Source organism: Panicum virgatum, chromosome 9K (genome assembly GCF_016808335.1).
Source record: "Panicum virgatum strain AP13 chromosome 9K, P.virgatum_v5, whole genome shotgun sequence".
Taxonomy (NCBI): Eukaryota; Viridiplantae; Streptophyta; class Magnoliopsida; order Poales; family Poaceae; genus Panicum; species Panicum virgatum.
In genome coordinates this window covers 65,636,827-65,662,738 of record NC_053144.1, presented here as the reverse complement: position 1 = coordinate 65,662,738, position 25,912 = coordinate 65,636,827, and the positions used below count along the sequence as shown (strand labels likewise).

Sequence of the window (25,912 nt, the reverse complement as noted above, 5' to 3'; positions counted from 1 at the left end):
AATGCAAAAATGTATGAATGGATGAATGAATGAATAAAAAGATTGACATGGCAGTTTGCAGTTGGGTTCGACCATAATTTAGCAGCGCGTTATTAATTTATTATCATACGATAGGTAGTTGTGACAGCCATGCGCTCAAGAGAATGGAGTTTTTATCCCCAACGCAAGCAAGTTGTGCTTGAAATGCCGACTGAGTGAAGGATCGGCCATTCAGGTCTCTCTCTCCAATCTTATCAGGATGGATGGCTATGAGATTCGTGTAGTATAGCTTAAAGAAGAAAGAAGTGTGGTCTAGTGAGGTAGTACCTCTTGACGGCAAACGCCTTGTCCAAGGGAAATATCTGATCATGGTCTCCCCATACGAGCAAGACGTCCTGCCATCATCAAAGACATCAAATAATTGCAGAATTAGAGCTCAAACACACTTGTTCACAAGCAAAATGAAAGTGTAGCTGACACGAATTCTCTGCTCATATTGCTCAAGCAAAGCACGCATGGCGAATCTGCTTTCGCATTCAGAACGCAGCCAGCAAAGAGAAATGCAAGATATACCTGTGAGGATGTGACAAGGGTGTCAGTTTGAACACATGCCGCTGGCGCCCAGTAGTGGATGACGCGCTGCCCCTGCCCGCCATCGCTGCCATCGTCGGACAGGAGAGCGATGGTGTGGGGCTGGGGGCCAGCGCCGTGGAACCAGTGGTGGATCTAGAATTTTAAATTAGGATATGCCAAGCCAATACTTCAGTATATAATTTAAAATATCTAATAAAAAATTTAGTACACAGCTATAAAATATTCTAAGCAATTCGGTGTATAAGGATAAAATGACAAAAAGCATGATAATATATTAAAAAGATCTTAGAACGTTGTATCGGGAACAGATCTTACAATATCTTAAAATAACTCAATTAAGTTCGAACATTTATAAATTGCAATGTAATAGTTGAAATATATTGAGTCTGGAATATGTATGAAAAAGCTAAGCATGATTTAATTCAAGTGGATAGCTCATGTTACTCTCCATTCTCACTGAATGGCTGAAAGCCTAAAACATCACACTTTGGTACCAATGCTGACTATGCACCAGGGTGTGAGGCCATAGAACGACATGAATCCAATAAGATGTGTCGGGTACCACAATTAGGGACACTTGGCGCGCCAGGTAGAGGCAGCGGCGTGATATTTTCTCTTTTTTTCCCATTTGATCTCCAGGGATGGCGGGCAGATCCAACCCATACCCCATGGGTGTTTCGGATCCGCTTCCAGCAGGACGCGCGATCTCGTTCGGGAGTCTCGAGTTCAGAGCAACCGGCAACGATTACCTCATGCAGCTCCTCTCGCCCGGACACAACCCCGCCACCCCGACTTCACCAGCCCGGCGCAACGGGCGCTCGGACCAACGTTCGCGACAGGCACGGGCGGAGCGGCGTCGCGCGGCACGCCACAACTCCCCCACGTGGGTCGAGGCTGGCATGTCGCAACTCAGCATCACGGCCAATGGGGCCACCGCTTCGTCATCACGTGCCTCGGCGTCATCTACGCCGGCATCGTCACCTGCTGCGGCACTAGTGCCTCCCAGGGGGGGTTCGACTTCGGCGTCGCTCTTCCCCTTCGGGATGCGCAAAGCTGCCGCCCACGCCTCGTCAACCGGCGCTAACTTCATCAAGCATGAGGATCTGCCGGGTCATCATCTTTTATCGATCCGCAGCCTCATCGCGTCGTCTCCTGACGAATCCTACCCCGAGACGGCGAGCTCGATCGCCGACGACGTCGATTTCTTCATGAATAACTTCACAGCCGAGAAAGCTGAGGACTACTCCGGGGTTCGCGACCCGATGCTCTTCGCTCGTTCCAGCTGGCGACGACTTACTGCCTCACCTGCTCCGAAGACTCCAGCGAGGGGGATTTCGATCCTTCCCGGGAGTGCTTCATGGCGGACCTTGCGGATGAGCAAAACGACAACGCCCCGAGCAACGGCGGGGACGGCGGGGCGGACGCACAGGCAAACCAACCGGTGGTCCCGCCTGCAGCCCCTTCCACGTCAAGCTCGACGGTGCGACAAGCTCAGCTGGCGCAGCTCAACAAGCTTCAAGGCAAGCTCGACGAGCAGCGTCAACAAACCCAGGAGCTGCGCGCCGCACTCGAGCAGCAGCGGACCGCGCGTGGTGCAGACGCCCAGGCGGCGGGACGTGTTGCCCGGGAGCGCATCCTGGCCGACGACAACGTCGACAAATCTCCGGAACTGAAGACGGCTGGCGAAAAGCTCGTCGCTGCGGCCTACCTACTTCAAGCCATGCCCGAGCCATCGATGCCTTCGGGCCGCAACTTGCGCCGCGAGGCACAGGAGCTCATCGAGCAAGCTGTCGTGCAGCAGGCCGAGAGTTCTGTGTCTCGCATGCGCTCGAAAGCCCCGGAGCAGCCTGATGGGACTGCACACCAGGACTGCGAGGTTTCTGTGCACACACCCCCAGTAGGGAAGGGCAAGGCAGCCATAGCGCCCGGTGCGAAGGCACCCTCGGTGCACGAGCGCATCGGGAGAGTTCCCGTAAGGGAGCGAATTTGTGACACTCGCGGGCACGCTGGCGACGGCGATGCCCGCAACGTCATCGACGGTAGGAGGTACATCCCTCGGCGGGGTGGACGCTTCGACCCCGAGCACGACAGGGGTGAGTCGCCGGAGCCTCCGGGCACCCGGGTGTTCAGCCGGGAGATTCGAACTGCATCTTTTCCCCCGCGCTTTCGACAACCCAACACCCTCGTCAAGTACTCGGGCGAGACCGATCCTGCAGTCTGGCTCAATGACTACCGCCTAGCGTGCCAGCTAGGCGGCGCGACGGAGGACGCGGTCATCATCCGCAACCTTCCTCTTCATTTTGCTGACGCCACACGAACGTGGCTCGAGCATCTGCCTGCGGATCAGATCCGAAACTGGGCCGACTTGGTCCATATCTTCGTGGGCAACTTCCAGGGCATGTACGTGCGCCCTGGGAACTCCTGGGACCTCAAGGGGTGTCGCCAGAAGCCCCGTGAGTCCCTGCGTGACTACGTGCGACGCTTCTCCAAGCAGTGCATCGAGCTCCCCAGCGTCACCCACGTCGAGGTCATCAACGCTTTCCTCGAGGGTACGACGTGCCGTAACCTGGTGCATGAGCTTGCGAGAAGCCGACCCGTCAACACCAATGAGCTGTTCGACGCTGCCACCAACTACGCCGCCGGCGAGGAGGCTATTGGTGCCATCTTCGACGACAAATCGAGCAAGCGCAAGGACGTTGCGCCCGCAGAGGGCAGCAACGCCAAGCCCAACGCCCCCGCCAAGAAACAAAAGCGAGGGAGGAAGGGAAAGAAGCCGGTCCCACCGAATCAACGCAGGTCGGGGCAGGCAGAGGACTCCGAGGAGGCCTTCGCAGCCGCCCCAGACCGCAGAGGACCTCGAGGCCCCCCTCGAGGCGGTGGTGGCCAGTTCGACGACATGCTTAAGAACCCGTGCCCTTACCACAAGGGCCCGGTCAATCATACCCTCGAGCAGTGCGAGATGCTCAAGAAATACTACAACCGCGTTGCGCATCGCAACGAAGACAAGAAGAAGGACGCTGGCGACAAAGGTGCAGATGACGAGTTCCCCCCAGTGGAGAACGCCTTCTTCATCTTTGGAGGAGCAACGACGAATATGACTTCTCGGCAACGAAAGCGTGAGCGCCGCGAGGTCTTTTCCGTCACCAAAGCCACGCCATCCTACCTCGACTGGTCAAAGGATACCATCACCTTTGGCCGCGAGGACCACCCCAACTACGTCCCACATCCGGGACGGTATCCGCTTGTTGTCGACCGCATCATCGGCAACACCCGCTTCTCCAAGGTGCTCATGGACGGAGGCAGCAGTCTCAACATCATGTACGCCCACACCCTGGAGCTCATGGGGATCGGGCTGGACAAGCTTCGCCCCAGCAAGTCGCCATTCCACGGCGTCACGCCGGGAAAGCGGGTCCAACCCCTCGGCCAGATCGATCTGCCTGTCTGCTTCGGCACGGCAGCCAACTTCCGCAAGGAGGTACTCACTTTTGAGGTGGTAGGGTTTCGAGGGTCCTACCATGCCATCCTTGGTCGTCCTTGTTATGCCAAGTTCATGGCCATCCCCAACTACACCTACCTCAAACTCAAGATGCCGGGTCCAAAGGGCGTCATCACCATCGGCTCTTCGTTCGAGCATGCCTACGAGTGCGACGTCGAGTGCGTAGAGCGCGCGAAAGCTCAAGCGGAGGACGAGGCCCTCGCAGCTACCCTCGATAAAATGGCAAGCGAGGTCTTGGACTCCATGCACCGACACGCCAGGAGCTTCAAACCCGCCGAGAGTATCAAGAAGGTGCCCCTCGACCCAAGCCACTCCGACGACAAGGCGTTGCAGATCAGCGCCGCCCTCGACGGCAAATAGGAAGTGGTGCTCGTCGATTTTCTCCGCGCCAACGCTGATATCTTTGCGTGGAGCCCCTCAGACATGCCTGGCATACCGAGGGAAGTCGCCGAGCACTCCCTTGATGTCCGACCCAACTCCAAGCCGGTGAAGCAACGCCTGCGACGCTTCGACGAGCTCAAGCGCCGGGCGATCGGCGAGGAGTTGCAGAAACTTCTGGTGGCCGGGTTCATCAAAGAGGTATTCCATCCTGAGTGGCTAGCTAATCCAGTATTAGTGAAGAAAAAGAGTGGAAACTGGAGGATGTGTGTAGATTATACTAGTTTAAATAAGACATGTCCGAAGGTTCTCTTTCCTTTGCCACGAATTAATCAGATTGTAGATTCTACTGCGGGGTGTGAGCTCTTATCCTTTCTTGATGCTTGCTCCGGTTACCACCAAATCAAGATGAAAGAGTCCGACCAGCTCGCGACTTCTTTTATCACACCTTTCGGCATGTACTGCTACGTTACGATGCCCTTTGGCCTCAGAAACGCTGGAGCCACCTATCAACGGTGCATGCTCCACGTCTTCGGAGACCATCTCGGGCGCAGCGTAGAGGCATATGGCGATGACATCGTTGTAAAATCCAGGAAGGCGGACGACCTGGTTGCCGATCTCAGGATCGCATTCGATTGCCTACGGGCCAAAGGGGTGAAACTCAACCCCGAGAAGTGCGTGTTCGGGGTGCCTCGAGGCATGCTCTTGGACTTCATTGTCTCCCAGCGAGGCATCGAGCCCAACCCTAAAAAAGTCTCGGCCATCACTCGGATGGAACGCATCCGAGACCTAAAGGGGGTATAGAGGGTCATGGGATGCCTAGCGTCCCTTAGTCGGTTCATCTCGCGTCTCGGCGAGAAAGGCCTACCCCTGTATCGACTCTTGAGGAAAATCGAACGCTTCACGTGGACCCCCGAAGCCCAAGAAGCCCTCAAAAGGCTAAAGGCGTCGCTCACTCGCGCTCCCATTCTTACACCACCCACGGACGGCGAGCCCCTCTATCTGTACGTAGCTGCAACGACCCAAGTGGTCAGCGCGGTGATCATGGTCGAAAGACAAGAGGAAGGCCATGCCCTGCCCGTCCAACGGCCGGTGTACTACATCAGCGAGGTGTTGTCTGAAACTAAGACACGCTATCCACAGATTCAGAAGCTGCTCTAAGCAATAGTTCTGGCTCGGCACAAGCCGCGCCACTACTTCGAGGCTCACCCCGTCACCGTGGTCTCGTCTTTCCCTTTGGGAGAGATAGCCCGCAACCGGGAAGCCGAGGGCAGAATTGCCAAATGGTCTGTGGAGCTGATGGGAGAGACACTCACCTACGCCCCCCGCAAGGCGATCAAGTCCCAAGTCTTGGCTGAGTGGACGGACACTCAGCTACCCCCATCGCAAATCCAGGGAGAATGCTGGACTATGTACTTCGACGGGTCGGTGATGAAAACCGGCGCCGGTGCCGGCCTCCTCTTCATCTCACCCCTCGGGGAACACATGAGGTAGGTGGTACGCTTGCATTTCCCTGCTTCGAACAACATGGCGGAGTACGAGGCCCTCCTCGGTGGCCTCCGCATCGCCATCGAACTCGGCGTCAAGCGCCTCGACGTACGCGGGGACTCTCAACTCGTCGTCGATCAAGTCATGAAGGAGTCTAGCTGCCATGACCCGAAGATGGAGGCGTACTGCAATGCAGTGCGCCGCCTCAAAGACAAATTCGACGGCCTTGAGCTCAATCACGTCCCGCGCAAGTACAACGAGGACGCCGACGAATTAGCCAAGATCGCGTCGGGGCGGGCCACCGTCCCCCCGAACATCTTTGCTCGCGACATCATCAAACCCTCTGCCGAATTCAAGGATCCGGCGGAGCCAGGCCCCTCGTCCACCGGGTCCCCCAGCGGGAACCCACCGGCGGCCGAGGCCGAGGCCATGGACACTGACTTCGGGACAACCTCCGCGGACGAGGCCAAAGCAATGGAAGTCGACGAGGCCCCCACTTCGCGAGATTGGCGCGTCCAGTACCTTGACTGTATAATTCGAGGGGTCCTACCCTCGAACCGCGCTCAGGCGCGGCGCCTCGCTAGGTGGGCCAAGTCCTTCGTTCTAATCGACGACGCGCTATACAAGCACAGTCCCTCGGGCATTATGCAGCGATGCATCCCCGTTCCCGAGGGCAAGGAGCTGATCCGCGACATCCATGCCGGCATCTGCGGCCATCACGCCGCGCCACGCACCCTCGTGGGTAACGCGTTTTGGCAAGGTTTTTACTGGCCCACCGCGGTCGCCGACGCCACTGACGTCGTGCGGACTGGCGAGGGTTGCCAGTTCTACGCTCAAAAAACACACCTCCCGGCCCATGCTCTGCAGACCATCCCCATCACATGGCTGTTTGCCGTGTGGGGACTAGACCTCGTCGGTCCGCTGAAGAAGGCGCCCGGGGGCTTCACCCACTTGCTGGTGGCGGTCGACAAATTCTCCAAGTGGATCGAGGCTCGACCCATCGGCACGATCAAATCCGAGCAAGCAGTTCTATTCTTCACCGACATCGTCTTCAGGTTCGGGGTCCCGAACTCGATCATCACCGACAACGGCACCCAGTTCACAGGCAAGAAGTTCTTGGCGTTCTGCGACAGCTTCCACATACGTGTGGACTGGTCGGCTGTGGCACACTCACAGACGAACGGGCAAGTGGAGCGTGCCAACGGCATGATCCTCCAAGGACTGAAGCCGAGAATCTTCAACAAGCTGAACAAATTCGGCCGGAGGTGGCTCACGGGGCTACCCTCGGTCATTTGGAGCCTGAGAACGACCCCAAGCAGAGCCACGGGTTTTCCCCCGTTCTTCCTTGTCTATGGCGCCGAGGCCATTCTCCCCACTGACTTGGAGTACGGGTCGCCGAGGCTCAAGGCATACCAAGAGCAGCAAAACCAGCGAGCTCGCGAAGACTCGCTGGACCAAGCGGACGAGGCTCGAGACGTGGCGCTCCTCCACTCTGTGCGCTACCAGCAGTCCGAAGGTATCACGCGCAGAGGGTCCGGCGCCGAGACCTCAGCGAAGGGGACTTGGTGCTGAGGCTTCGATAGGACAACAGGGGCCGCCACAAGCTCTCACCTCCATGGGAAGGGCCGTACATAATCGCCGAGGTGCTCAAACCCAGCATGCACAAGCTGGCGAATGAGAACGGCGAAGTCCTCACCAACGCTTGGAACATACAACAGCTACGTCGCTTCTATCCTTACCATTTCAAGCTATTTGTGTATTGTTCGTACTCGCATTTTCAGTTTCCCGAAATAACAAGGAAGTACGCTTTACTTATTGATTTTTGGGAACCTTCCGGACCCTCGAAGGCTCGGATGCGCACGAACACTGAGGTACGCTTGGCTTTGCCCTCGGCAAAGCCAAGCCTCCCTCGGGGGCTACTACGGGGGGAACCCCCGAACGTCCCCAAAAAGTTGCCAATGTTTTTTCGAAATATTTCCGTTCCGATTCGACCCTAAGCTTCTCGTATCCTTGGAAAAATCGGACGCGAGGCGTAAGCAACTACGGTACGGGGCTGGCCGAGTCGTGGGGCCGCCTACGCCTCCGGGATACGGCACCCCCCTCACCACCCTACGCCTACGTTGCTTATGAACGCGAACTTCCTCGCAGATATTTATCTAAGTCGCATACGAAGAACACGGAAATAAAGTAAAGAAATATAGGCTCGAACGCACAAGGCCTCGACGGGCCACACAGTCGATTTAATAAAAATAAACCTCTTATATTCATAAGATACGGTTACAAAGTGTGATCACGATATACACTAATCTATTACATGGGCTTCGAGGCCCAACTTTCCTACAGGCTACCATCCCCCCTTGCGGGCCCTCAGGGGCGTCGAATTCGGTGATGGGAGGGTTGTCTGCTTCGAGCTTCTCGGCGAGGACGGTGGCGAACTCCTCCGCGGCTGCATCAGCTTCGTCAATGATGGCCGACGCGGCATCCGCATTAGCATCATCGGGAACGACGTACCCCAACGACACCCTCTGGAGATCCATGAGGTAATGCGTCGAGGCCACGGCGAGAGCCCGCAGGACACCGAGACGGAAGGTGCTCTTGGCGTGTTCGGCAATCCGGCCGCCTAGCGCGCGCAGGCGGCTGATCACCGAACTGCCCGAGACAGCACCCTCCCCCTCGAGCTCTTGGCACACGCTCACGGCGGCCTGCTCCAGCTCAGCAAACTCCATATGTGCCGCCGTGAGCGTGGTGTGGACCGCTTCCTTTGCCGCGGTCTCGTCCGCCACCTTCTGCCTCAACTCTGGGCAAAGGAAATCAACGTCAGCTACGAAAAGAAACAAATCAACGAAAACTCGAAGGTACTCACCCGTGATGTTCCATTGCGCCTCCTCCCTCTGGGCTCGAGCGGCCTCTTCGAGCAAGGACAAGGAGGCTTCCTTTTCCTTAAGGGTAGCCCCCATGTTCTGGAGGGCCACCTCCTTCTCTTCGAGGGCCTCGCCCTGTTCCCGGAGGGTCCCGGTGAGCGCAACCACGGCCACCTCTTTGTGGAGGAGCTCGGCCTTCGGCTGCTCGAGCGTGGTGCTGAGGCGCTGCAGCTCGGCGCTCTGCGCCTCAGCCTCCCGAGCTCTATCCTCGAGCGCCATCCGAAGGCGCTGCAGCTCGGCAGCTTGCGCCTCGGCATCCCGGGCCTTCTGCTCCGCTGCCGCCCTCTGGGTGTTCCGCTCATCGGTGACCCGCGCCAGCTCCTCCTCCAGCGCCTGCTGACGCGCTCCCAGATCCGCCATTTTCGTATTGGCATCGATGTTCTTGAGCACCAGCTCGGCGTTGTGTTGCCCGAGCTGGCTCATCTGGGAGTACAGCCGGGTCATCTCGGCGCTCTTTTCGCGCGAGATTTCCCTCAGCTGCTGCAAAGGGGAGGGCATGGGTCAAGTCACGTTAAAACTAAGCCAAATCCGAGCAAATTTCGGGGGGAAATATTTACCTAGCTGACCTGGTAATCCGCATTCTGGTGGAGCTGGGAGGCGCGGTCGAGGGCTTGCAAGATCTCGCAACCGACACCCATCTATTTGTTCCAGGCTTCCTCCTCCTCTTGCTCCTTGCGGAGGAACTTTGAGGGGACCCCGGACGGGACGATCATCCCGAGATGGCCCCCCTCGGACGTCCCCACCTCGAGCATGCCCGCACTGGCCGACGCAAACTCGGAGATATGCCGGCAGCTCCACCACTGCCGTCACGCCCCCCTGCGCTGTCGGCACGGGCACTACTGTGACAATACCCTCGTCCCGGGCCTCGGTGGGCTCCGAGATGGGGGCTCCTTCCATCACTGGCGCCTCTTGCGTCGCCTCTTCCTCTGCAACGCCCTCGCCCTCGGCCCTCGGCGGCTCGGGGACGAGGGTGTCCTCCTCTGCTTGGCCGGCAGGGCACTCCCGCGCGCCCCCGCCAGTTTCTCCTTCCGTATCCGGTCAGGCGGCGCTGGCCGCGTCGCCCTGACCGGCCTCAACTTCAACGGTCGCCTGGGCAGCGCCACCAGCACCGCCCCGGTCAGTCTCCTTGGCGTCGTCAGCTTGAGCGGCCGCTTCGGCACCGCTTTGGCCGGCGTCACCCTCCTCCTCCTGTGCCCGAGCTTGCTGCGCCGCCTGGGCCCCTCGAGCCATGGCCTCCCGTAGCCTCGCGGCTGCCGCCTCGAGATCCACAGTAGGCTGGGGCTGCGGCGCCGTGTGCGGTGTGCTGCGTGCCCTGGTCTTGAGAGCCTTGGCGGGGGCAAGCTGCACTGCATCCTTGGGGACGGCCCCTGAGCTGGAAACCAAGGAACACAAGTTGAGGACAACAGGATCGAGAAACCCACCAAACACGTAACAAAAACGAAACACAAGTTTACTTACCCGGATCGAGCACTCATGCTCCGCTTCCTCATGGCGCTTCTTCGGGCTCGAGTCACTGTGCCGCCCCTCGAAGACTGCCCCGAGGGCACCCCCCTCATGTCGACTTGGTGACTCGGGGCTGCCAGCACGGACGACTCCTCGCCCACCGCAGCCTCATCGCCGCGGATCGTCACCTCGGGCGCGGGCGTCTCCTCACCGGTTGCCGGAGGCGACGACCCCCGCTCAGCCCCCTCGAGGGATAGGTGCGCCGAGGCAACGGCCCTTGTCTCTTCCAATGCCGCCGGCTCTCCCTCGTCTTTGTCCGACAGATAGAACGGTGGGGGGCTCGCGCCCGCACCTTCCCCGTCGCCCCTCAGGGCGTGGTCCTCGGCATCCGAGGCCTCCTCCTCATCCTCCTCCGAGGACTCGGGCATGGGGGGCTGCGGCTTCCCCTCCGCGCGAGCGAGCTTGCATGCCTTGTCGTGCCTCGCCTTCCTCTTCCTCTTCCTCTCGACCTTCGCCTCCGCCGCGTTCTTCCGCCTTTTCATCTTCTCCGCGTGGAGGCGATTGATCAGGCGTTGTTCCGGGACCGGAGGCTTCGAGATGCCGCTCCTCAAGCCCTGTAAAGTACGTCCGAGATGGAGTCAGGAAAGGAGGGCTATACAAGACACGGCAGATTCGGAATCAAACTTACCAAAGAGATGTACCCCGCTTCAGGGTGCATCTTGATCCTCCAGAGATCCTCGGGGTCTTTGGGGAAGTCCGCCACTGCGTACTTCGCCCTCCGGACGGCGGTGGTGCGGGAGAGCAGCTTGTTCGACATCCTCGAGCCCTCCACCCGGCTCCCGGGGGTGAGCTGGAAGATCGGCAGGGCCCTGTCCACGAGGGGGATCACCCTCTGCTGATGGAAGTTCGCAATGACAGCCGCCGCCATCAACCCCTTCTTCGCCAGGCACGCCAGCACGTCGGTGAGGCCCTCGAGCTTGTCCTGTTGCGCGGGGGGCGACACCCCCTAATCCCACTTTGCCGGACGCTCCCGAAGCACCCTGTTGGTGAACGACAGGAGCGCGCCACGGTAGTTCCGAAGGTAGAACCACCCTCGGCTCCACCCAGCATTGTTTGTCATCATCATGCTGTGGATGTAGAGGTTCCTCCGGGAGTGACGCACGTGGAATGTCAGGCCGCCGGCGCGTGCGAACCGCCTCGGCTGGCCCCGCCCGCTCTCGATGAAGAGTTCGCCGCGGAACAGGTGGATCCAGAGATCCCAGTGCACCTCTATCCCAAGGTACCCCTCGCAGACGGCAACGAAGACCGCCACCTGCGAGATGGCGTTGGGGCTGAAGTTGTGCAGCTCCGCTCCGTAATAGTCGCACAGCGCCCGCATGAACCGACTGACGGGGATGCCGAAGCCTCGTTCGTGAAGGCGCACGAAGCTCACGAAGTAGCCTTGCGGGGGCTTCGGCTCGGTCTCATCCGGATGCGGGGAAATCCACGCCGGCGCCCCTGAGTCAGTGATCCGTGGCAGCAGCCGGTCAGCGACCAACTGCTCCAGGATCGCCACGGTGGCGGAGGACTTCCCCCACGGCAAAGGCTCCTGGATGTCAGACATGTCTTCGATCCGAGGGAGAATGTGGGAGCGAAGGCTCTGGGATGGCTAAGGTGCTTTTTCTCCCTCCTCTCTCTCTCTCTTTTCTCTTCCTCCTTTCGCTCTTGGCTGCGGGCTCAGGATGCAGGGGAGCGCGGAGAAGGCGAAGCAGGAAGGAGGCGAATGGCCAGGTGAACCCAAAACACCCCCTTTCTCTTCATTTTTATTCACCATGACGGGTGTAGCCGCTGCCACGGCCCAAATCTACCGCATTGAATGCGGTAGATTTTGCTATCGCTGATAAATGGGCCCCACGACCGCGGAGTCTCCCACGCGCGCACGCAGCAATAACTGCGGCACGGTAACCGGCGGGCACGGCACGACTATTGCGCTATCCCAGCCGTCAGCCGCCGCCCACGCCGCTTCATCTACCCGAGGCTGTCGCCTGAAAAGGCGCGCCCACACCGCACCGCACGAATCGGGCCACGTCGCCCACCACCAGCGGGAGACTCGCGCGTGTGACTCGCGACCTTGCGACATTTTCGAATCAAGACGGGATATTCCTTCGGGGGTCTCTTTACCGTCGAAAGAATCGCATTCCGAGGCCTTACTGATCAGGGGTTCGAAGCTTGGCCCTTCAGGGGGTTCGACAGGTGCCCCAGATCGCAAGAGTCAGGGACTGCAGGGATGTGCCATACAAGCTACCCTCGAACGCGGAGTTCGAGACATCCTATGCAGTGTTTAAGGCCAGTCGAGGGTGCCTAGAAGGGGGATCCCATCGAGGGAGAGCATCGAGCCCTCGGACCCTATCGAATGGGCCCGAGCCCCGCCTAGCGAACCTTCGCAAGCGCTTTATGTGACGTGTCTATGGACCACGAGCCGACCCCTATCGAACGGGGCACGGACGTCCGCTTGAACAACCCGCTAATAGCTCACTAAAGCAGCCACGGCTCGCGACCCGGGCATGGGTAGCATGGTGCGCTTCACCCCTCCTCCCTACGGAAGGGCGACGAGGGTCGTGATCAAAGTCGAGGGTTCCCCTGAACGCCTTCACACGGGCCTAGGCTCGGGGGCTCCTCGCACACCATGGTTCAAACTGCACCCTCGAATAAGTCAACGACCTTCAATTGTGAAGCTCCACGTGTCTAAGACAAACCCTCCGCTGATGGCGTGCGCTCTCCTGATGGTTAGGCTAAACACCGGGCCGCCGTACCAGCACTAAGAACGCCGAGGCCGGCTGAAAGAGTGCCGATGCCGGTTGAAAAAGACGCTGAACAGCCACCTCAGTAAAGCTACCCAGTGGGACAACGTTTATAGCCCTTGGACGAGCGCAAACTCCCCTCCAAGGCCTCGGGGGCTACACCCGCGGGTGCGCTGACGCGCCCCCGCGGAGGAGACTTCACGCATATTCGAGGGTCGTAACTCTCTGTTCTCCCCTATACCCTCGATCATCCTCCCCATAGAGGAGAAATGAGACTTTATTGCTCAATGCAAATAAAGATTACAAAGGGTTACCGGCGCGAAGCCATCGAAAGATACAAACACATTGCCACCTATGTGGCAATTTTTCCTGTCTTGGGGAGGAATGGGTGACGAAGAAAGGCACCGAGCCCCTGGCTGATGCAACGGCCAGGCTGCAAGGGATGCGAGGAACAACCCACAGACCGCACGGGTCCAGCAGGATGCTTTCCTCGCAAGCCTTCTTCTAGCGTCTTCTCCACCGAAGACCACGCGGGGGGTCGAGCTGGTGGACAGCGCCCTCCGCATCGTCTCCCCGAGAGCAACCTTGTCGCCGGGGGGGGGGGGGATGTGAAAAACGGCCGCCAGACCTGGCGCCAGCGCCACGGCCAGGCGTCTCCATCCCCCTTCAGGCTAGGGGACATCACAGGAGCAGGACCCCACGGGCCCAATGCCCTTCTGCTGATCCCACTTAACCTGAGGGATGGAGCGCATGCCCACTCTGGTTTTCCCCTACCGCTCGCAAGCATTCTTCTAGCGCCAAAAGCCTAAAAAAGTCAGGCCACCCCATCTGGGGGCCGGTCACAAAAAGGCAAAGAAAACATTCCAGGAGTTGGGCAATGCTGGAAGAAGGAGCTGGGAGGGTGGAGAACAAAGGGAACCCCACGACCCCTATTTATAGCTGCGCCGGGCACAAAGCTTCAAAGCTTGTTGAAGAGCGGAGGCTTGTATCACCCGTGACGACGCGGCACTCCACGAGCAAAGGATGTCCTCGGTCACCGCGCCGAGACACGACCGAACGAAATGAAGCGGAGCTGAGCCCCTGGACGCTAAGCGGTGCAGCATCAGCTCTGCCCGGCAGCCCGCGAACGGCGCGCCGCAAAGCAACCAGGAACGCCGGGGCCAAGGCCCTACGTACGGGACAGCGCGATGAGAGCACCAGCTGCCAAGCAGCAGGCGCCACCGTCGCCCTGGCTCCCCTCAGCGCGTGGACACGTCTTGTCCTTTAAACAAAAAAACAAAGAGGCGCGTGCCTCGAAGTACTCCCCCCACGGGCGTACTACCCCGACCGACGTATTGTCACATCCGCCGGGCTGGCGCTCAGGCGCGTCAGGCGGGTGCGCGGCATCGACTGATCACGTCAAAGGGGAAATCGCCGAATCACCCTTTGGCCGAATCCATTGACTCGACCAAAACCTCGGGGACTACTGTCGGGTACCACAATTATGGACACCGACAAGATGCTTGCATGCTGCCTACACCAACAAGAACATTCGTAAGACCACTCGAGAGAAACGGCGATGCAGTTGGCTCAAGAGATGAGCTGCCGGTTAATCCACTACGTAAATGTAAGACAATGAATTGTAAATGTGTGCAGGGCCAAGAGGCCGAGGATGATCTGGGATGCCGGCGGGTGGCGTACCAGGCAGGATAAGAGGCCGAGGATGGGCGCTGCCCCGGCCTTGCGGAAGGGCAAGACACGCGAGACTTCTAGAGGCACCTGAAGGAGAAAATAACGAACACGCGGGCGTACAAGAAATTAGGAGGAAGTTAGCATTCTTTTTTTACACAACACATTTGGGCTACTTGGCGTCGCTGGATCGCAGGGTATGCCGTGGCCCCTGTTTTTCGAACTGGACCGGACCGGCGGTTGGACTGCTAAAAGACCGAATCAGGACTTCCACCGGCTTGATTCACTTAAAAGATAGTCCGTGCAATCGAACCGGTAAAAACCAGTTAAACCGGCCGTTTTTTGTAAAACTGGTGAACCGGGCAGTTTTCTGTGGACCGGGGCGGTTTTTTAATTTATCCAAAAATACCCTCTGTGGTCTCAGGACTAGGTCATCTGTTCAAGGGCATTATTGGAAAAATGTCTCCAAGTCACCTTTTAGGGTTGCTGGCGCATGCAGGAGGGAAAATTTTCCCCATTTTCATTCCCTGGCCGCCGTTTTCATTCTTGGCGACGGCTACGCTCTTGGTCGAGTTGCGGCGCCCGGCGGCACATCTAGCTACGGGCGAGCCGCGAGCGGGTGAGCGTGAGCCGTGGCCGTGGCCGTGCATCGGCGGGCGGGTGCTGCACTGCTGCTGTCGTGCTGCGGACCTGCTGCGCGCCAGGCCGTCGGAGGGGCGGCAGCTGCAGAGCTGCTGCGGGCGCTGCGACACCAGCGGAAGGGAGACAACCTACGAGCAACAAGTACGACTGCTGCAGTGCTGTGGTGCAAGGCGGGAGGTGGCTGCTGGAGAACATGGCTGCTAATTAATGTGAACGGTGAGCATCTGGTTTTCGATTTCTGAGCATTAACAACTCATGTAGTCCTACGATTTCTTTCTCGTAGATTCAATGTTTTGTAGGCTGTAGCATCCTTCGAGGCTTTGAGTAGAGGATTCAATGTTCCGTGGCTGTAGCATCTTATTATCACACACCTGATATTTGATTTTGTGAACTTGTAAGGCTGTGATTGTGAGACTATGTTCCTGTGAATCTTGTGGCTGTGTGTGCGAACCTTATATGCTTCATGTATTTTGAATTTAAAGACCATGTCATGTGTGTGCGAACCTTATGCTTCATGTATTTTGAATTTAAAGACCATGTTATCCTATATTTTCATGATCTGTGAGCCTTATTTTCATTATATATTTTTATAATTCTGCTTTAATATCATATATTATATATATATACCGGTACAAAGTATTTGTGGCCGGTTTGATAAAACGGTTCAATCTTAACGAACCGGCGGTTCAACCGGTTCTAAACGGTTAGACCAATGAACCATTGAACCGATGGCCTCGCCCGATCCGGTTCGAAAAACTATGACCGTGGCCCACCCGGCATACCTGTAGATCCGCCCCTGCGTGGAACGCGCGGCGCGCGACGAAGTCCATCAGCGGGAGGATGCCCATGGTGATGGCTCGATTGGAGACGGTCACGTCGCGTCGCGGCTTCCTCAACCGGGGCCCGGTGGAAGTGGAAGCGGAGAAAAGCGGCGTGTGGATGATGGCTGGTCACTGGTGGCTGTAGCAGACACAGGCACACAGCGGCGCAGAAGTCATCGTCTCATCGACAATTCGACATCGACAGTGCGGCATGACGTCGAAGCAAGCACAACCTTTTCGGATGCTGCCCGCAAAAACAAAAAACAAAAACAAAAGTGCAGCGTCACTCGGTATCGGTACTGACTAGCGTCACTACGCAGATCTTCACGAAGAAATTCGGTTCACTTTTGCAGTTACAAGTAGCCATATGGCTGAAGAAATCGAGAATATACAGATGAATTATTTCTTGAGATGTTGTCATATAGAGCAAATCTGTACCAGTGAATGGACTGAGAGGCGCCGAGCCAAGTCTTATTACAAACAAACCAAGGCTACCAATCAACAATGCATCTTACTGCGAGCCGCCACTAAACCGAGGGGTCAGGCTTGTGAGCAGCCAGCAAGAAGTCCAGCATGAGCTTGTTGAACCGGGCCGGGTCCTCCAGCTGCGGAGCGTGGCCGGTCTTCTTGACGACCTCCAGCCTAGCGCTCCCGTTCAGAGACCTGAAGAACACCGCAATGTTTGCACAAGGCAAAGCCAATCAGTAACGCCCGGCACCCATCGGTTTGGGAAAGAGAGAAAAAAAAAGGAATTGCACAGCGTGCGCGCGGAAATCGTCGTCAGAGTACCTCTGAACCGCAAACGCCTTCTCCAACGGGAACAGCTGGTCGTGGTCTCCCCATACAATCAACACGTCCTGCACAAGCACAGCAGAGCGTTGGACCATTGCGGGAGCTCATTTAACTGATCACAGCATGGCGCCATCTAATAACGCATGGAATTAAGAACAAACAGTACCTGAGGTATTGGTGTCACTTGGAATTTCTCCGTGCCGACTGTAATCCCCTTGAGGAGATGAACAAGGCGCTCCCTGTTCTCCGTGAAGAGTTTCTGACAGATGAAAGATGACGGTAAGAAACCATTCAGTAATCAGAACTGACTGGCCTAAAGAACAGGTTAAATCCGGACCAATCTCTGGAGGAGCACGGCTGCACGGACAGGGACAGGACTCCAGCCGTATCAAGAAAAGGACAATTCCTGATTTCCTGTTAAGCATTATTGCCCAAAGTAAATGCGCGATTGGCAAGTTGTTGCTGGCAAGTGCGGACTACAGCAGCAGCAGTGCTCTGGGGTTCACGTCAGTCTGAATCTGACTGAAGAAACTGCTGCTGTTGCGAAGTTACCAACCAAGCTGTTACTATGTGCGGAATGCATCGTTCCTGACCCTAATTTGTTTGTTTAAGAACTCGATCGAACACTTGGTTAATGGTGGTGGGTTAGGTATCTCGCGCGAGGAACTTTCCTTAGTCTAAAAAAAGTACTGTATCTCGAGCGATGGAACGAGATGCCCACGTTATTTTGACTTTTGTTTCATATTGCGAATTGCGATTGAAAAGACGAGCAAGTGTAATCTAGGATGGAGCCATGTGGCGTTGACTTCTGGCCCAAATCGAAAGATTCCGGTATAGCAAGCAATTGCACCTGGATGAAGTCCCGGAGCAGGAAGTCCGGCGTCATCGCTCGCGGCGGCGGGCGGTAGGAGGCCAGCTCCAGGAGCTTCCGCATCGCGGCGGGCTCGGCGGGGAGGAGGATCTGGTCCACTCCGCTCCACCCTTCGCCGGCGCGCTTCAGGAACCCCCTGTCGTCGGCCGCCGTCTTGAGCAGGTCGGAGCTCGCGATCACCACGGGGCCCACCCGGGCGGCCCCCGCGGCGCGCGCCAGCCAGTAGGTGACGAAGCCGCCGTAGCTCGTGCCCGCGGCGGCCACGCGCCTCCCCTCCATCCCGGGAAGCGCGTCCAGCAGCGCGGCCAGCGTCGCGGCCTGCGTGGCCTCCGACGGCGGCGGCGCCGTGTCGAACGGGTACGTGCTGCCGCCGAAGCCCAGGAGGTCGGGCACGACGACGTGGAAGTGGCGTGAGAGCGGGCCCACCTGGCAGCGCCACTGCCAGGTGGCCCGGGGCCCGAAGCCGTGGACGAGCAGGAGCGGCGGGAGGCGCGGCTCCCCCGGCGGGGCCCAGTAGTGGACGGTGCACGTCGCCCCGGCGCCGCCGTCCGGGTACGGCAGCGTGACGGCGCTCGGGCGGAGGCCGGCGGCGAGCAACTCGCGCCGGGCGAAGTAGTCGAGCACCGGCACGAGGCTCAGGCTGCCCCCCATGGCTTGGCCTTTTCTGTTTGGTGGCACCGACCAAGCGAAAGGTGCCAGCAGCTAGCAAGCAGCACCAGCCGACACTGTGGCTGTGGAAGTTTGCATGCCAAGGGATGGAGGGAGTGGAGGCGGTGCGTTGGCCATTGGCCTTAGCTTAAATAGAGCCAGGTTGGTGGTTCCCTGCCACTGCGGGTTTTTTTTTTTTTGACTGCCTCTCAACTGGGTACAGCTGTAGTATCTGTTCAAGTACTACTACACACACCTCACGCACGCACACACCCCACACACTACGAGTACTCAAACAAACCTACAACTATACTCAGACTGGACCGCGTCCTTGAAGAGATCACCGGAACCATCCATGGTGCCGTAGACGACGGGCACGTCGTTCTCCCTCTGTGGCTCCACGCGCGTGAGAGGCTGCAGACGATATTTAGGGAAGCTACTGTTCCCGGTGGAAATCACGGCCGAGCAGCGCTCGAACCGTGACCGGCTGCTCCGCATGCGGAGGCACAAGCCGCCCGAGCTAGCGCTCGGATCCCCCTGCCACTGCGGGTTTGCAAGGGAAGGGTGGTTGAGTGGACCAAACATTTTGCCAAGTTGAAAAATGAAATCGTAAAGGATGAACACAACAGAGGAGAGGCCTTTGTTTTGAATGGGGACGGTGGTGGTGTTGACAGCTTCAACGAGAGGCATCTGTTAAAGATGTAACCCTGCTTTTATAGGTGTGTCACAAGAGAGTAGCGATCAAGGGAAGGCTCAAGCGCTTTCTGTTTCTTTTTCTGCCGCTGAAAGGGGGGATTGTTTAGCAGAAGGAACAGGAAGAATAAAGTACTTATTCTGACGGCATAAACTCTAGAGCGATAAACTTTTGAGGGTTGATGAAACCCCTGTAACCCATGCAAGACGAAATCAGATGGCGGAAGTTCTGCGCGCAGATCAATCGTCCACAATCATAGGATGAAATAGTGAGATGGCTTTGAAAAGAGGATGGATTCTGGGCCAATGGTCCATTTTTTTTCGAGAATACGCAGGAGAGCTGCGTATCATTGCATTAAGAAGAAAAGAAATGAGTTTTTTACAACGCAGGCCATAAGGGGCCCACGCACACCTCAACAAACAAAAATAAGACTATACGGCACTACAATATAACCGAGAGGCTCATAAAAAAACAGCCTAGCCAGAACAAAACTACTCGTTCTCAACTAGTGAGGCCAACCTACCCCGCAAGCGCTTGCACCAGCTCGAATCCAATTGCTTCCCTCTTCGAGAATTCCTTGAACAAGCTGACTCAAGCTCTGTTGGGTGCCATTGAAGACCCTGGCGTTGCGCTCTTTCCAAATCATCCAAGACACTAGCATTACAACAGTGTCTAGCCTCTTCTTATGTTCTTTCGACAGCCCTTGCCGCAGGAGGAGCCACCACTCCAAAAAGTTGAGGCCGGCAGGAGACGGCGAGTTTTGGATCCCAAGAACAGAGAGCAGGGTATGCCAAACCTGCCGGGTAAAGCTGTAGGTGCAGAGCAGATGGTCAGCCGTCTCCTCTTCTTGGTCGCACAGCCGGCACGTTGCATCGCTCGTCAGCCCACGATGGCGTCAACTGTCCGAGGTCCAGATGCGCTGTCTGACTGCCAACCACATAAAGAATTTCACCTTCTGTGGCGCCCAAGTTTTCCAAATCGGCTTTGCTCCCTCAAAGTGGATGGTGCCTTGGAAAAACGCTAGGTAAGCTGATCGGGCAGAATAAGAAGCATCTATAGTCCATTTCCACCTGATGATGTTCTCGACCCCCACCCTCAACTCAACTGCTTCAACGATTTGCCAGAGGATAAGGTACTCAGAAAGTGATTGAGCTGTGAGGGTCCCTGTAATGTCCTGAATACAGCACTTGTCGCTCAGCGCCTCCGCCACTGTCCTTGAGTTCCTGAACCTCGGTCTGACAAGGTTGCAAAGTTCAGGCGCGATCAGACAGGGTGAGTTCTGGCCGAGCCAATGATCTGACCAGAACAAAGTGAGGCAGCCATCTCCAATTTCGATGTCAATAGAGGCATTGAACATTGCTTTTACCTCAGGATCATTACCGAAGTCAAGGCTCAAGTTTTTTCCTATAAGGTATCTCGGTCTCCCTCTCACCATTGGACGGCTGCGCAAATCACACCTGCAGCCCTTGGTGGATCGCGTTGCTGCATACATTCCGACTTGGAAGGCATCACTGATGAACAAAGCAGGGCGGCTAACTTTGGTGAAGGTCACGATGTCCGCTGCTTGTGTGCACACTCTGATCTCACTCAAGGTCCCAGATTGGGTTTTCCAGGAAATCGACAAGAGGAGGCACGGTTTTCTCTGGGCTGGCAAGGAAAAAGCAACTGGAGGTCAGTGCCTGGTTGCTTGGCCGATTGTCTGTTTGCCGACAGAACTCGGAGGTTTGGGAGTTGTTAACCTCTGGTTTGCTGCCTACGCCCTGCGGCTAAGATGGATTTGGCTCAAACGGACACAGACCTTGGAAAAACTTGGGCCAATGGTCCATAAGAATGATTGCAGATCATTCGTTCTTGCTCTTGCCCTGTATGTTTTTAGATACAGTTATATCTTTTCCAGATGACCGGATCGGATCATAGAAGGCTTTCTGTCTTCCTTCGTTTGGATACATACACTCGCGTCGTATGCATCTTCCGTTGGAAGCACTGAATGCAGGGCCTTTCTGCGGCTTGCTTCCGTGCTACGCCGAGGCCCGGCCCGTCTCGTTCATGCAGGAGGAAAAGAATTGATAAATTTGTTCGCCTGGTCAGAACTCGCTGGCTCATATAGTCATATTCCTCCACTTCCCTTTGTTTTCTTCTCTGGAAGAAACAAGAAAGAGGACGGCTCACCAAAAGGGTGATTGATATGTAACGGCAGGACAGCAATATGTCGCAAGCAGAATTCGATTACAATTATTATTAGGTTTCTACTCCCTTCATCCCTAAAAGAATGTAACTATCGCTTCCAAGGAATAAAAAAAAAATCAAATTTAATCAAATTTTATACAATAATTTACTAACATTTATATCTCCAAATAGATTTGGTATGAAAGTATAATACATAATATAAAGGTTAATTCTATTTTGTATAAATTTGAGCAAATTCAAAATTGTTTGCTCTCGGAAAACGAAAAATGAGATTTGCATTCTTTTTTAGATGAAGGGAGTATACGCTTCACAAGTGGGCTGTCGGCAACAAATTGTCCATCAGCATCGCAAGAATACAATAAAGTGAAAAGGGCGGTCGGTTCAGTTGTACGGCTCGCACTTGAGCCTAAGGAAAATACAGGGACAGACTGTGAGCATCACAGCACCCGGCAGACAGAGCCCTCTGAATTTCAGACACTATACTAATGCAAGTACTAGTCCAGACTTGAGAGCAACAGTTCCTTCGAGCTCCCACATTGCATGATTGCGGGTTTGTCGAAGCAGATCATAGGTGCTCTGCTACATTTTTTTTTAATTACAGTTACATCCTGTCCGGGGCTCCGGATCATACGATGCGAGCCTTATTTTCCGGCGTGGGGTGGAGACTGGAGACGGGAGACACCAATCCACCATTGGTGTGGTGTGCGTTGGAAGAGCTTGTGAAGCAGCAGGCCTTGCTTCTGCTGGGCCTCTCCGAATTGAAGAAGGGAAAGGCCTTACTTCTGGGCCACGGCGACGCCCGGCCCAATTTGCCGTTCGTCCAGGAGGAACGACTTGATGAAGTTGTTGACGTGGTCGGGCCCCTCCAGCTGCAGCGCGTGCCCTGCGTCCTTGACGATCTCTAGCCTGGAATTGCCTCCCAGATGCCTGCGTCGTTTTTCAGTCACGAGTTGGCAAAATGTTCAGAGATCAGAAGCAAAGAAAGAATTCCGCACAGTGCTGGGCGTTTTGCACCTTTGTAGCCGGTGGCCGAGGTCGACGGGGAACACCTGGTCTTTGTCTCCCCAGATGATCAGTGTTTCCTGGGGAGTGGAAGCTGAAGCTTGTTAGTGAATGAGGAAGCCAACGCAAGAACACATGTGCATGCAGGTGTAACTGTGATGTGGTAGAGTGGTAGTACATACTAGTTACTAGTACTTACCTGGGTAAGAACCGGGAGGGGATCGAAGCCAGCTCCGTTCTTGAGCAGTTCCTGCAGCAACTCCGCCCGCTCCTTCCTCTGATCCACGCACATGAGCTGCGGCCGAGAGAGACAAAACAAAACAACAAAAGAGAAAGGCTTCACTATCACTGTCAGCCGCGTGCAAAACGTGCTCGACACTTGGATGTAAGCATAGCGATCGGGCAGGGACAGGACGGCATAAACTGACAAGCAAAGTCTGCACGAAACCGAGCGGCCTCTGTTAACACACGGATCCCGCTTGATGGAGATGGGCACCGCCGCACCGGACTACTAGCTTGTTTCGCGGCACAGCCTGAAATGGCCGGGGACAGGCGAGAGTTGATCCCATCCATCATCAAGAAAATTTTTTGGGGTCTCGCTACGGCTAGGTAGCAGTAGCACGTTCCGCGTGCGGCATCCTAATCCTCGCCGAGATTACGTGGTCGGAAATCCTTCCGCGCCACATCGTAGGGTTGGTTCATCGCACCTAGATAGCGGAAAACCAAACTATAACAAAAAAAAAGAGAGAAACAAAGACGAATCCAAGAAGCAAGAAAAAGAAGAAGAAAAGAAAAAAAAGAAACCAGCACCTACCGTTACTGTGGCAGCCACAAGCCACTCGCGCGCGCGCGCGTACATGTGTGACGCACCGTTGGTGGTCGTCTCTCGACTGCAGAGATAGCTTCTCTGAGAGTTTGGTAATCGTACCAGTACAGCACAACTGGATGTTGTTCACTCTAGCGCCTCCGATGGAGCCAACAAAGTTGGAGTGAGTGTACGTGCTGCTGGATCGGCGGAGGGCTCCACCAGGAACGTGTCGAGTGGCGGCGGCTGCCAGCATTCAGTAGGATTATCGTGGGGCACGGGGGGCGGGCGTGGCAGTGCAGTCCTGACAGTGTTTTTGGATCGGGGAATCTTTGCGGTGTTTCTCTTTTTTAAATATATAAACTACTCCTAATTACTAGGGCCGGGTGGGCCACGTAGGGAGCCAGCGGCCAAAGGAACCGACGAGATCCGACCGCACCCACGACACACGTCCGCCCGGACCTGGAAGACACCACTGCCACGTTGCTCGAGCGCCTACTATACTAGCAGGGTCCTAGGACGTTGAATCGAATTGAATTGCACACGAGTTGTCTGATTCAGTTGTGCGCGTACAACGGTTAACCGCAAGAAGTTCATCATAAAACCAAAGCGGCAGCTATACCTTTTGACCCCCACTCGATCATAAGTAAGTAACTCCAGGTCCTAATTAATCACAAACGAGGTTAGTATGCCCGTACGAGAACGGTAGAGAAATCGCTCTCAAAATGGGGAGATGCCGGATGCTCTTTTGACCCCCACTGGACTGGACATATTATTACGTGGAGATTTCCAAAGGAAAAAAAAAAAAACAATAGCATTCGTAACAGCTACAATTCTGGAAATATTGACCTCGCCATCCTAATTTATTAGGCGAGTTTGAGCGAATGCATAATTGACGTACACGCTGCACTAGTTATTAATTATAACAAACACGGCAAACTGGTAAAAGCACCAACATAGCGCACACAATTGATTCGCAGGTAGCAAGTGCTGATGTGCGTGCGCCTGTGCCAGTATGAAACTTTTGTGGTTAGTTCGGCCAAAATTTGTCTTCAACTTGTTCATTTTCGAGACGGTGTTGCTGTTGTTGGCAAGACGTGGCTAAAGGGTTAGTTAATTATTGCATGCACGTGCTGGTACGCCACCTAGTTTCGTAGTATAGACGTGTATCGATCGCTAACCCTTATCTAGCCTAGCTAACCATAATCTCAGTTCTGGCCAGCGATCGCGTCTCGATAGATATGCTAATAATACCAATAATGTTGGGCAATGCGCCCACTAGCGGACTAGATCGAGATGGACAAAACATAACATGAAGCAGACAAGCATGCTGCAGCACGCATGCACATCAAAAACTACACCACACAGGCATAGAAAGCTACTACTAATTAATATAGTATACACCTGCAAAAACAATAAAAGTTCGGGAAAAATATTAAGAAGAAGACAGATAAACTGCTGGGCTAACCTTGATGAAGTCGTCAAGGACGAAGTCCGGCATCCACGGCGGCGGGCGGTGCATGGAGCGGCGCACGAGGAAGCGCAGCCCCTCGGCGGTCTCCGGGAGCAGCGCCTCCTCGACGGTCCGCTCCTCCCGCGCGGCCATCTCCCGCATCTCCCCGGGCGTGGCCGCGACGCCGCTGGTCATGACCACGACCCTGCCGACGGCGCCCCTGGCCTCGGCGGCGGCCATCCGGTACGCGACGAAGCCGCCGTAGCTGATCCCGGCGACGTCGTAGCGGGGCACGCCGAGGAGGCGCATGGCGTTGGCGGCGCAGCGCGCCTGGAACGCCACGGAGCGGAGCGGCGAGGCGGAGCGGGAGTGCGCGCCGAAGAAGACGAGGTCCGGGGCGTACACGTGGAAGTGGCGGCACAGGCGCGGGAGGTTGCGCGCCCACGTCCACTTGGCATCCCCGCCGAAGCCGTGCAGCAGGAGCAGCGGCGGCTTGCGGGACGGCGAGGACGGGCACCAGACGCGGAGCGTGGTGGCGCCGGCGCCCGCGGGGAGGCGGAGCACGACGGGGCGGAGGCGGAGCCGGGCCACGAGGTGGAGCGAGAGCGCGGCGTCGCGGAAGGCGGCGAAGCGGAGGCGGAGGAGCAGGCGCAGCAGGAGCAGCGAGAGGGAGAGCAGCGCGAGCAGGGTCGACGTGCCGTGCCCGTGCGGCGGCGGCGGCTTCATGTTCATCGGGGCCGCCGCGCGGCGCGACAACAAGGGCGACGAGATGCCTTCCTTCCCAGATCGGGGGACCGACCGGAGCAGATCAGCAGAGGCGCAGCGTGTGTATAAATAGGAGGCTGCCCCTGCCCCAGTCGTAATTACCGAGTCAAATTACCTAGAGGCTTGAGCAATGCTAGCTCACCGCTTCAATTTGCCGGCACGGGCAAATGCATGGCCATGGACCGGTGCTATGCCGAGAGTGTGGCCGAGACAAACTGATGAGTCACTGGCTCACTGCGCGTGTAAGGTATAGTGTCAGTGTACGCTACAGTACACGGATGGATTCGCAGGGAATCAATTGATCGCCCATGCCATGCTCCGTCCGAGCAACCACGCACGCCGCCATTCCTGGCCCTGGCTGCACGTTCTTGCCTCATCCCGGCATCTGTGTCGGGGACCATGGCGAACTGGCGTGGCTACAGTGTCGCTTGAGCAAGATGCAGCCGCTCGAGTCGCGTGTGGCCTGCAAATCTCGGCAGCCAGAT

General features: G+C 56.5%; 2 protein-coding genes across 3 annotated transcripts; both read right to left on the bottom strand.

Annotated features, from left to right (window-relative positions):
- Positions 1–16,533: 16,533 nt before the first annotated feature.
- Positions 16,534–18,660, bottom strand: LOC120647125 (2-hydroxymuconate semialdehyde hydrolase-like). 2 transcript variants are annotated; one of them, XM_039923759.1, is made up of 4 exons: positions 17,853–18,648; positions 17,169–17,261; positions 17,000–17,067; positions 16,534–16,873 (listed from the first exon to the last, which is right to left on the bottom strand). In XM_039923759.1, exons 1-4 carry the CDS (start codon positions 18,522–18,524, stop codon positions 16,738–16,740), a joined length of 969 nt encoding a protein of 322 aa, XP_039779693.1. In that variant the 5' UTR covers positions 18,525–18,648; the 3' UTR covers positions 16,534–16,737. The 2 variants fall into 2 exon arrangements, with proteins under 2 accessions (XP_039779693.1, XP_039779694.1); XM_039923760.1 differs by lacking the exons at positions 16,534–16,873; positions 17,000–17,067; positions 17,169–17,261 and adding an exon at positions 17,268–17,416 and having other exon boundaries at positions 17,853–18,660.
- A 3,101-nt stretch (positions 18,661–21,761) lies between these two features.
- LOC120647124 (4,5:9,10-diseco-3-hydroxy-5,9,17-trioxoandrosta-1(10),2-diene-4-oate hydrolase-like) lies at positions 21,762–25,544 on the bottom strand. The gene is made up of 4 exons (XM_039923758.1): positions 24,678–25,544; positions 22,604–22,699; positions 22,417–22,484; positions 21,762–22,329 (listed from the first exon to the last, which is right to left on the bottom strand). Exons 1-4 carry the CDS (start codon positions 25,392–25,394, stop codon positions 22,179–22,181), a joined length of 1,032 nt encoding a protein of 343 aa, XP_039779692.1. The 5' UTR covers positions 25,395–25,544; the 3' UTR covers positions 21,762–22,178.
- Positions 25,545–25,912: the final 368 nt, after the last annotated feature.